The 12,568-nt window shown below is 46.7% G+C and overlaps 1 protein-coding gene across 1 annotated transcript in view; it reads right to left on the bottom strand.

The window, feature by feature from the left end:
* Positions 1 to 1,145: 1,145 nt before the first annotated feature.
* Gldc (glycine decarboxylase) overlaps positions 1,146 to 12,568 on the bottom strand; it is an 87,145-nt gene continuing 75,722 nt past the window's right edge. Inside the window, exons 22-25 of the mRNA XM_041661382.1 lie at positions 7,108 to 7,203; positions 3,665 to 3,837; positions 2,495 to 2,575; positions 1,146 to 1,794 (exon numbers count right to left, since the gene is read on the bottom strand). Coding sequence (XP_041517316.1) covers positions 1,651 to 1,794; positions 2,495 to 2,575; positions 3,665 to 3,837; positions 7,108 to 7,203 — 494 coding nt within the window. The 3' untranslated portion in view covers positions 1,146 to 1,650. The remainder of the gene's footprint in view (positions 1,795 to 2,494; positions 2,576 to 3,664; positions 3,838 to 7,107; positions 7,204 to 12,568) is intronic.

Genomic DNA, 12,568 nt, shown 5'->3' with positions numbered 1-12,568 from the left:
AAACCTGTTCAGATCACTAAACGAAGCTTAGTGATTGAGTTAACTGTTGGGGTGAGCCACTGCAAAGAGGCAGATAGCTTCAAAGCAATGCTCCATAGCTGTCAGGTGAGCATCACAAGTGATTGCTGCTACTTCGGGGGGCAACTTATTTGTGGCAGGTAGGATAGCTGCCCACCACAAACTCATCCTTCCCTTTTCTTAATACACGCTTCATCTTGGGCATCAACATGCCCAAATAGAACTTTCCGTGCTCCCTTGTAGCAAGCAGTTAGGTTACTGTTAAAACGTAAGCAGGGTTATTGGATGGAACTGTTTGGAAAGAAGGGATCTGTCTGTCCTTTTTGGTTTTTGCCATTCTCGTCTAGCTGGCCTATGCGATGCCTGGATATAGAGCAATCATCTTGAGGTCATAAGATGTGGACTGTATGCAAAAGATGCAGGAGAGCATGAATGAAGGGTCGCTGCATCCAAAACAGCTTGGTTCTGGAAACCTGACTGAGTTGACAAGATTTTGAAGAAAGGACAGATGTACAGACAGATGTACAGAAATGCTGAAACCGGGTGGGCCATGCTCATTCTGTTGAAGGGCACCCACTACATAACCTGGAGGTTTATTACATACAGCAGGAGGAGGAGTTGGTTGATCTGTGTAGGGCAATCTCAAACTGCAGTCCTCCAGGAGGAAGGTGCAATCTCTAGTTTCTGCACACACTGCCAATGTCTGCACAGACAAGGAACTCTTGGCTAATTTCCTGAGCTTGGCATGGATAAGGCTTTGCCTATTTCCATCAGCCCAGGGCACTGGTCCTCCGTCAATTAATACCCATTCGCTTAGGACTTTATCCGCTCCTTCCACATTCACCCAAGGCATCCTCCCCTCTTCACAAAGAACCGACTTACTGCTAAATGACTCAAAGAAATTGCTACTTGAACTTCCTCTGTAAGTTAAGGTTAAGTTACCGGTGGCCCGTAATGAAAAGAGCCAGCGTGGCCTTCTCTGGTGAATGGATTGTACAGACTGTCTTTAGCCAGTCAAAAGTAAGAGTAACAATGTAAATGTAGTTGTTGGATCCAGTGCTCTCACTGCCCTTCAGTTCCCTGAGTCTGGGGCATCATGGGTATAAAAATAAAATGGGAAGGCATTATTCAACTTCAGTTTTATTAGAACACTAATAAAGCAGATAAAAAAAAACCCACACAGTGAAAGGAAAACAGTCAAATGCTGTGATGGATCAGGCACATTAGTGAGGAAGAATTCTTCAGTGTATACAAAATGTAAACATTTGCCCCGGGCCTTCCCAGAGGGCACAGTCCACATGGACTTATTTGGAACAAAAAGAATGTCTATCCAATTCCCAGCATAGGCTCTGCAAACTTCTTGAATTAAAAAGTTAAAACTGCTAGCACACCCCAGATTTTCTATTCATCAAACCAGACAGCCCCCAATCAAGGCGACACGGACAGCAACCGCCTTGGAGCAGGTTGCTACCGCTCACCGTGCTCACTGTGTTTACATCAGCTTGAGAGAGTGCAAAATATACAGCATAGAAACCTCATGCGGGAGCCATGGGCAGGGAAGGAAATAGCCTTGCTTGGCAAATGCTCCAGAAAGAGGCATCAAATCAGTCCTCTGAAGCCAGGGAGGAAGAACTAAGACGAGGCCCTTTTCTGTTCGGAAAATGGAGACTCATAGGCCCCCATGGGAGGGCAGGTGCAAACCAGGTGCTGATCTCCATAGATGTCATCGATGCGAGCAATGGTTGGCCAGAATTTGCTCTCTGGTTTCACAAAGGGCTGAAAAAGGAAAAGATGAAAGTTCTGGATGTTCTGAGTCTTCCTTTGAGGGGAAAGGAGGCTATAGCAATTGATGTCCCCACAGCCCAAGGACCACTGGCCTAACAAGGGCTAAAATCCACACTTTTTTCAATTTCAACTTTAGGATCTTGTCTCTATGCCTCTGGGACTAGATGTCCTTTCCACAGAAGAACCCCAAAGGAAAGGAAGAGGGCTGGAGAGATGACCGCATGGTTAAGAGCACTTACTGCTCTTGAAGAGGACCTGGATTTGATTCCCAGTACCCACACAGCAGCTCACAACCACCTGAAATTCAAGGTCCAGTGAGTCTGGTCTCCATGAGCTTCTGCACATATGGTACACATGTATACACACACACACACACACACACACACATCTTTAAAAGGAAAAGCTCACACTGGAGTCCACCTCCCTGCTGGATGTGATAGAGAGCACACTGATCAGGACTGCTGCTCAGTGCTAATCCCCTGCTCCTGTGGGTTCCTAGGCCTGTGACTCATGCCCCAAGGGAGCTCAGACAACCCTCAAAGGCCAAGTCTTCCACTCTGTTCCCCATCACAGTTCACACACACCGGCCATCCCAAATATGCTTTTTCTAATGAAACTGTAGAAGGGAAAGCCTCGGGGCAAGGGGCTGTAATAACACCCTGGTTGGCCAAGTTCAGCTTGGAGAACTTACCAGTGGAAAAGCTGCTACCTCTCTAGAATATGGCCGATCCCAGTGAGAGGACGTGACACAGGTCAGGGGGTGTGGAGACATCTGGACAGAGATGTGGGAGAGGGTCAGGTCAACAATGTGCTGCCTTCTCCCGCACCTCACCCCAACCACAGAGCGGGTGGAAGCCCACAGAGAGGAAGCTTCTGTTTTGGTTGAACTAGGGAGTGGGTGGAGGTGTTGCTAAAATTTTGTGAAGAATTATGTCAAACAGAAGAGCTGGATAATCTACGGAGCATATCTGCCACCCAGTAAGAGCAAATGAGCATTTCCCCTCCTAAAAATCACATTTGCTGCTTCGCCTTTTAAAGTAAAATAGCGGCACAGGTGATACTGTCCACACGCTCACTTTGCCTTCCCACCCCCACCCATGATGACCATTAATCCTGAATCTGGTGGCTACCAGTCCCTCTGTTTTTCTGCTCTGCACACTTAAAGCGGAGCATTAGTTGGTATAGCTACAATGTAGCATCGTATGATGACTCTTCTCCGGGTAGTGCCATATTTCAAGCGAGGTCCCTGCCTCCTAGTATCTGCCCAATGCACTTCCAGCATTGCACTCTCTGCGTTAGAGCCGTAAAGATGCCACCGCTGTCCAGTTCTCCTCCTGATCAATCTTTACACAAACCAGAAACGTGGAACTCTAAAAGTATTGTGTTTTGGAAGAGGTTGGGGAAATAGTGAGCTTTCCTCCACATGGGCCATAAGCACTGCAAAACTTCCAGTGCTGAATCAAATACCAATTACTTTGTTCTCAGGTTGATATGCCAATACAAAAACTATTCCTATCAAGCGCTCAGGAAGTGAGCAAAGGCTACTATGACACACTCTGACTACACTGTATTGAACAACGATAATTCTCTAGGGAGCCTCCCTCCTCCATCCCCTCCTTTCACAATCAGTTGGATACAGGTGGAGTCTACAGCTCCTACAACCAAGGTCGGCAGAGTAACCACCACACCTGAGGAACTACCGCTCCCAGGGACCCACCGCCACTAGCTGCATTTCTCACAATTGTCTTATTCTAGGCAAGTATCTCATCTCCACAGAGAGTTTGTGAAGGGTCAGCACACTCTTCAGGTACCACTTTTAATTCTGTGGGATGCTTTGACTAAATTATTAGCACTCATGTACCTTCAGGGGGTTGACCCTCGGGTCAATGCGGCCCTCCTCTATGTCGGCGATTTCTTGCCGGATGCTGATCATAGCGTCGCAGAATCTGTCCAGCTCTGCCTTGTCTTCTGACTCAGTGGGCTCAATCATGAGAGTCCCTGCCACAGGCCAGGACATGGTAGGAGCATGAAATCCTGCAAAGGGGGACCAGAGGGATGTGTGTAAGTCAAAGTACACACACACACACACACACACACACACTTAATATGGCATTTTCAAGGACAAGAATCAAGGTACTGATAGGCAATCATGAGAAAATTAGGGCGGGACTTTCATTTCAGTTGACGTTTTAGAATTTTTTAGACTGGAGTTAACACCCAGCTGCAGAGCCTGTGCTTAGCATGCCCCAGGCCTTCGATTCACAGCACCCCAGGAGAAGCAGCAGAAAACCACCCTTTTATGATGGTTTGTTGTAACGAAGAGAAACTATCAAAGAGGAGGCAAGCAAACCTCACTGCCGTGTGGAGAAACTAAGACTTGGTCAGTACGTGTAAGATTTTTGCCTCTTCCTGAACACACCTGAAGTTCCTGCGTCCGTTTTCTTTTGTACGATGAAGTGAGAAATAAGAGATTTTTTTCTCAGCAAAAGCAAAGAAAACAGACAAATCCGTGGCCCTGTTGTGGTGTGTAGTACTAGTGATTGAACCCGGGGCCTTATTCATGCTCCCCGCTCTGAAACTACTTCGAGATGAAGCACAATCTCCCCTGTTGATGCACCTCCCAGAGAATCTTGCTCCAGAGAACAGAGGTTCCCAAGTTCTGGCAGGTCTAACCATTCCACGGGGTGCTACTGTCATGGCTCCATGCCTTAGCCAATTAGCTTCCCAACACTATTTTATAAAAATATTAAAGTACATGGGTAATTTGAAAGCTATATAGCGAGGTATCTACATAGCCAGCCCCTATAGATGCTTCAATGATATCTACTCTATCACACATTCGTCCATCTTATTTTTAAAATTCATGTTTATTTAGCGTGTATGTGTGTGTGTGCATGTTCACGTGCCTTTTGGGAATTTGCTCTCATTCTGCCATATGGGTCCCCAGGATAGCAGCCTGAGGCTTTACCCACTGAGCCATATTACCAGCCCCATCTTATTTCTTACGTAGTTCACAGAACACTGCAACTGGCAGAACCCTCCCTTTGTAAGCAGTTCAGAACATCAGTAACAAATTCAATATTCATGTACTCTGTAATAAACCTCACAGTGTAATATATAGATCTTAGCTAAACCATTTAATGTCCTCTGACAATAGCATACATCTGTGTCACCTAACCAGCAAGGAGTTGTTTCGTTCCTTAAAGCATAAACTGATTTCACTGCCCATTAAAATCTGTTCTCAATTCCTTTTGTGAGCAAATTTAATACACATTGTGCTTTAGCAGCTCCCACACCTGGAACCATCCACGTATTATTCTAGAAACAACAGATCCATGAATCTTGACCCTAACTCAGGAAGAGAGGCACCCAAGATAAAGCCTGAGCCTTAAAAACTGGCAGATTGGAATAACTTTGAAATGTGGGTCCCGAGATATGATTCCCCCAAAGGCTGTGGCAGCGTCTGCACAGTGTGCTTCCCCAGTGTGCAGGGTTCTCAGCTTTGCAGCGTCCATGGCTACTGATTCAATGTCACTTAGGAATACATGTGGCGTGCTAGGAACCAGGACAATTCTTGGCTTTGGACAAGTGTGGAAATCCTTCCATCATACATCAGAATCGTGTCAAGGTCAAGAGATGTGAGACTTGAAAATGTGGGTAGTAATGTAAAGGGCCACTTTTCCTAGCCACTCCTCTTGCTGGGACTGCACTGCAGTTAGGTGCTGGACTCCACAACATATCCAAGAACTGTAAGTGCTGGTCCCAACTAGCCATTACTCAGCCCCTGGCCAGGGGGTGAGCCGGGGGGGGGGGGGGGGGGGCTGCTGTTGTCAGCTTGCAGGGGTGCCAAGAAGAAACAGTAAGGAACTGCTAATTTCACTATAACCATTTTCCCTGATATTCCCATCTAGTGTGTGTAATTCTGCACAATAGGATCAGCCATTTATGGGGAGTCATGTGTGGGCCTCTCATCGAGATGCCGTCAGTAAAATTGTTTAAAATTTCAAAACGCACACTGCTCCTTAGGACAGGTTATTAAGGAGCTGGAAAGATGCCTCAATGATTAAAAGCACTTCCTGCCCTTGCAGAGGACCTGGTTCAATTCCCAGCATGCAATACCCACATGGTGACTTACAACCAACCACCTGGAGCTTCAGCACCAGGTGATCTGATTCTGTCTTCTGACCCTGGCCGAGGCACACGTGTGTGCTGTACTTACATACATTTAGATAAAACGCAAACACACGGGGGGAAGAGTCATTAACTTCAGATAGCATTCCACATCTATCCAAAACCACTGACTTATGGTTCAGCTGGTAAAATAGTTGCTGGGCAAGCCCAGCACTGACAGGCACAGGAGTACTCATCTATAACCTCAGAGTTAGGAAGATAGAGAAATGGATTCCTGGAGCTTGTGGCCAGACGGCCTAGCCAAAACGGTAAATTCCAAGTTCGGCAAGAGACTGTCTCAAAAATCGAGTGACAGTAATAGAGGAAGACCCCCCAAGTCAACCAACCCTAGCCTCCGCAACGTGCACACACATGTGCAAACAAACTTCCACGTGCACATAAGAACTTGTGCGCACCCAGACACTATAAACACAGATGAAGACTAAAGCACCCCCACATTTCTGAGAGCTGAAGGATGCACAATGAAAGTTACTTTGAGGAGGACCTTAATAAACGAATCCCGTAGCACCTAGAAGAGGCCTCTTCAGAGACAGGAAGGCATTCTTTGTACAAAACACATGCCTGCTCTTCATCTCTGGAAACAGCTGAAATGGACCCAGCGCCACCTGGCTCTCCACTTCTGCACGTGACTTGCCTTCACTCTGCTGCCTCCTCACCTGCCAGCTTGCCTTTCCATGAGTTCTGTTTACCAGGTCCAGGAGAGGAGTGAGGAGTTATCAGACAAAGAGCAATAGCAATCATTTTCTTTGGGATTTAATTTTTTTTTCTTTTTTTTAGGCAGGGTTTCTCTGTGTAGCCCTGGCTGTCCCGGGACTCACTCTGTAGATGAGGCTGGCCTTGAACTCAGAGATCTGCTGGGGTTAAAGGCATGCACCACCACTTGGGATTTAAACTGACATCTTGACTGCTTGATGCACATTGACATCTTTTGAAGAGCAGGAGTGTGTGACCACAGGGGGAGTCAGTTTTTCATTGTGATTCTGAAGGTTCTCAGTAAGTCCAAGCCCCCTATTTACGCCAAGGTTAGTTTACTAGGTGTCTGTACCTGTTTGTGCCCCTAGAGGATAGTCTATAGCCTATGGGAACAATTGTGTGAATGTCAAAAGCACTTACCGTAATCCTGGAGCCTCTTGGCGACATCCACAGCCTCAATATTGGCAGACTTTTTGAAGGGTCTTGTGTCCAAAATAAATTCATGAGCCACGTACCCTGTTCAAGAACATGATGTCAGTTGAAGCTGAGGATCAGCTTGGTGCTTCACTCAAGTGGACAACTGGACAGTTCAGCACTTGGTGTAGACCCGCAGGGACCAAGAGTCTAAGGAACTTGGTAAGGTTACAGTTGGCAATAAAGAGTTCATTTACTCTCTCACTCATACGTCTCGCTCCAGTTCACCACACACCAGTGAGCCTGGCAACTGGAGAAGGGAGATGGGAGCATTGCTAGACCAGCAGGAGCTATCTGGAATTCCTATTCTGGAGACTTAAAATCTCCTTGAAACGGTTAAATACAATCCTGATCCTTTTCATATAGAAAGATTCATGAATTAGTCAGCTTTACTTTCAAGGTTAAATAACTTCATCTGTAAGCACATCAACACACAGAGGGTCACAGAACACGTGACAGTTCTATGTGATTCTTCAAAGGAGTGTCTAAGGTTTTGATTTCAGGCTGCAGACCAAGAATTAGACATTAGCCCTGCTAACCAGGTGAGGTGGTGCCCACCTGTAATCCTAGCCCTAAGCAGAGGCAGGAGGATCACACATTTGGGGCTATAGATCCAAGACTTTACCTTAAAACACAACCCAAAAAGAAATAGAAACAAGAGAAAGAGGGGGTGGGGCGCTGTCAATCAACAAGAGTCAATGAGACTGAAATCTACGGGGGTCAGTTCACTTCAATGTGGTTTATAAACAGCCTGCTCTTCTAGGCCCATCAGGAGCTACTGGGGACCCAACCACCAAGAATAATGGGAGCTGGGGAGATGGCTAAGCCATCAAGAGTGTTTCCAATTCTCCCGGAGCTTGGTTTGCAGCACCCATGTGAGACGGCTCACAGCTGTCTGCAATTGCTACTTCAGACAATCCGTGCCCTCTTCCACTTCTGAGGGAACTGCATTCTGCAAGCCACACCCAGACATACACACATCTACATAATTAAAAATAATATACATAAAATCTTTAAAAGAATAAACAGTGAAAGTAAGTCGGCTTTAATAACCAATCAGCATTCCTGGGAGTTTCCCAAATTCTATGGCCCACCTGTTGATAATTTTTCTTAGTTGGTTTTACCAGCCTAGGAAGACAGGCCAGTGGGTAAGAATACTTCCGATATGAGGATCTGGGTTCAAATCCTAAGCACCCATGTAAAATTTGGGCCCAAAATGTATGCCTGTATCTTCCAGCAGCGGGGGTGGGGTGGGGGTGTGATGATGTGGAGGTGAGGAATGCAGGGGGGGAGGGGGGAGGACTGGTAGGGGTGGAGAACTCCCAGGCCAGCCAGTCTAGCTCAAACAGTGAGCTTCTAGCAATGAGACACCACCTCAAGGCAGTAAGGCAGAGAAGGACAAAGAAAGGTGCCCAGCAGTCTGCTCTGGCTTCCCTGTGCATGTGCACGCCACCCCCACCCCACTCACGTGCACACGCATCCATGCACAGTCCAGAACCATGCACAGCAAACCCAGCCCAATAACCTGTTTTACCGGCTCGCAGTCAGCAGTGAATCCACTGACAAACCCCAGTCCCTAACCGCCCCTGAGGCGGTTTGAGCCGCTCTGCTCCTTTGCTAAGGAATAAACACATGAATGCTGTTTACATGAGGATGAGCATGTGAGACTGAACACACGAAAGCTGCCCTGTTCGTAAAATCTGGTTTCTAACCATGATAAGAAAGACACTGGTTGGAACGAGAGACTCAAAACTAGAAAGCTCTATTTAGAAAAAAAGTGACCAATGGATTAACCATTAGAAATTTTGAGGAGGAAAAAAAAAAAGATCACAAAAATCCCTGAGACTTTATCAGTTCCTAATTTCAGGATTCTAGATCTCAGTGTCAACTCTTCTCTTCAGGCTGCTACCCCGGGCACCACAACAGCAGCAGGAAGACGGCTAGCAGTGTTTACTGTTCTGCACGGCCTGTGGCTAGCACGAGGCTGGGAAGGCGCGTCAGCAGCAGAGGAGTCATCTGCTGGCAGGCCCAGAGGAGAATCTCGCAAGCAGAGGTTCAGCGGCAGCAGCTGAAAGTCCATCTGACCAAGTCAACCCACCCCAGCGCTGCTAAAGCCAAGATTCCATCTGCAGGCTCCATCGCCACAGACAAGTGGTTTGGGGAAAGCGCTGTTCCAAAAATGAGGTTCAGATGTTATTCTCTAGATCCAAACAAGAGCACCCCCCCCCTCTCTAAGGGCCCTCTAAGACAGCATTTAAACTTGATGGCTATCAGGGGCTGGATCCCAAGATGTTCTTCTCTCTCTGCAGACTAACGAGAAAGACATACAGTTCTACTGTGGCATACGATAGGTTGGGGCAATCTAAGATAGCAGCTGTTTCCTCTAGGCCTAACCAGGACAGTAGCTAAGAGCGTGAAAGACACCAGGTCAGAGGAACATGAAACGGGAAGGGTGTGTGTGTGTGTGGAAAGATCGGGATTCACTAGTCGTGAAGGATTGTGGAACGACAGTGTCTTCTGAATACGACAGAACCACCGAGAACTCACAGAGGCTGTGGATGCCTGTACAAGACCCGCAGAAGAACACAGTGGCCAAAATTCCTAGCTCAGGAGCTAGTCTCAGTCCAGAGCCTCTCGGGGAGAGTCTGAGGATATGGCCCCTGGTAGGAGGACCACGTTACACTGGGTGGCATCCCACCTATGCATAAAATGGACTTGTTGAGTTGGTGGGGGGGAAGTCATAGAAAAAAAAAAAAAGGACCCAAACTTGGGAAAAGTGAGAAGGATGAGACAATAGGAAAAGGAAGTGGCCTGGCTCATGTGGTTAACTGTCTTCGGAACAGCACGAGGCTGTGTTATGGAGGATAGGCGTCTCCATGCTCCCCTTGAGAATACAGCCTGGGCTACATTTCCAACATCCCCATAGAGGCTGCCTCAGCATGCTGGAACTAAGTAACTTGTGTAAAGCTTCAGTGGGCAGTCAAAAGCTTCCTAGTTCTTTGGTGGTAACCTGAGACAAAAATAAAAACTTCACAGCTTGAGCCTATAATTAGTGATCCTAGAGAAGCTAAATAAGGAGAACCCAAAGAAAAATATATAGGCATCCTCCTGAATATTAACCTTCAGCAAGCGATGAAAGGAGACAGAGACAGAGACCCACATTGGAGCACAGGACTGAAATCTCAAGGTCCAAATCAGGAGCAGAAGGAGACGGAGCATGAGCAAGGAACTCAGGACCGCAAGGGGTGCACCCACACACTGAGACAATGGGGATGTTCTACTGGGAACTCACCAAGACCAGCTGGCCTGGGTCTGGAAAAGCCTGGGATAAAACCGGACTCTCTGAACATAGCAGACAATGAGGACTACTGAGAACTCAAGAACAATGGCAATGGGTTTCTGATTCTACTGCACGCACTGGCTTTGTGGGAGCCTAGGCAGTTTGGATGCTCAACTTACTAGACCTGGATGGAGGTGGGGGTTCCTTGGACTTCCCACAGGACAGGGAACCCTGATTGCTTTTCGGGCTGGGGGGGGGGGACTTAATTGGGGGAGGGGGAGGGAAATGGGAGGCGGTGGTGGGGAAGAGACAGAAATCTTTAATAAATAAATAAATTAAAAAATTTAAAAAAACAAAAAAACTTCACAGCTTCTTCCTGGAAATGAGGTAAGGCACTCTGGGTCCCTGGTCACTGCATGTACCAGTCAGCCAGTGAAGCCACTGCTCACTTCCAAGGGAAGGGCCGGCCACCTATAAACCTCTTTGGGGACAGGAATCTGCAGCTCTGGGTTTGCCCAAGACGGAAAGCAGACAGAAACATTAGTAAAAAGCTAATATGCTGGTCTAATGACAGGGAAGCCCTTCAGAGCACATCGTGAACTTAGCCTAACAGATCGGGCACCTGCTCGGTTTGGCCGTTCCTTCTCTTCAGTACCATCCTTTCTGGGGGGTGTGTGATAGAGGAAGGTCATTGGCTAATAAAGGAACTGCCTTGGCCCATTTTATTGGTTAGAGGATAGGTGGGAGGAGTAAACAGAACAGAACGCTGGGAGGAAGAGGAAGTGAGCTCAGACTCGACAGCTCTCCTCTCGGGAGCAGACGCCTGAGAGAGACGCCATGCCCCGCTCCCGGCATGAAGCTCCGACCCAGGATGGACTAGGCTAGAATCTCCCCGGTAAGCGCACCTAGCGGTGCTACACACAGATGATTAGAAATGGGCTAAAGTAATATGTGAGAATTAGCCTAGAAGAGAATGGGCCAAGCAGTGTTTAAATGAATACAGTTCGTGTGTTGTTATTTCGGGGCATAAGCTAGACGGACAGGCAGCCGGGGTGCTGGGAACGCAGCCCCGACGCCCCCTATTACTACAGGTGTGGTACATGCCTGTAATCCCAACACTGGGGAACCGTAAGATGGAGCAATCGCAAGGTCAAGTCTTCTTGAGCTACACAGTGAGATCCCATATAAAAGCAAAGAAATGAAACAAACAAACAAATAAAAAACCCTACAAAAACATCTCACAAAAGAGACTGACCAACACCACCAATAAGACAATAATCCTACCTAAAGTCGTTCCTTCTTCTCTGCATTGTAGCAGAATACCCACTTCTGCAGCTTCTCCACCTAACTTCTGCCTATCGTAGCCTTGTTTGCTACAAAAACCACCAGCCTAGACAGTTTAGTTAATATTAAAATCTCAAAGAAAGAGCTGGTGCTGGCAAGCCTGGAGTTCATTAAAATGATTGCCTCACGGGCATCTGTAATTTCAACTTCTGGTTTGGTGCTAGTATTTACGATTAAGATGAACCTCGGTCTTCTAATAGTGCCGTTGGACACGTTAGAACACAATGCGATTATTGAAAACATTGCTACTTCGAGTCCCCAGAAGGTACAATGGTATTAGTTTCTCAGGCCCCAGAATAGGAGATTTTCAAATTGTGTAACAAATGTGCTTAGCAGGCCAACATGAGCCAATGTTTGGTTTGACGAACTTTGGGATTGAGAAATCAAGTCTATAATCACCAATTCATTTCAGTTTGGGATGAGAAATGCTCCTTGCCATTTAATTCTGGGCTAAAATGTCAAAACAAATGGAAATTTCATCCATCTTGTACTTTAAGTCCCACAGGATGAGGTGGGGCTCCATGACCAAAGCCACCACAGAAATGCTAAGTACATGGTGACATCTGACCTTCTCTCATGGGTGACAACCACCCCCATTCAGTTTAAGTCACATTAATTGCTGCTTTTAAAACTAGACTTTGCAATCAGTGAACATATTAAAAATGACTGAATTGTTCAACTTAAATGAGCAAGTTGTATGAAAAGATATGTTAACTATATCTCAGTAATGCTGCTAAAGTGGAATATAATATTAAAAAAATTAAGGGCTGGGACAGCTAGCAA

This window comes from Microtus oregoni, unplaced genomic scaffold (genome assembly GCF_018167655.1).
Source record: "Microtus oregoni isolate MIOR12 unplaced genomic scaffold, Mior012 000012F_ref0000307, whole genome shotgun sequence".
Classification (NCBI taxonomy): domain Eukaryota; kingdom Metazoa; phylum Chordata; class Mammalia; order Rodentia; family Cricetidae; genus Microtus; species Microtus oregoni.
This window is presented reverse-complemented; position numbering and strand designations above follow the sequence as displayed.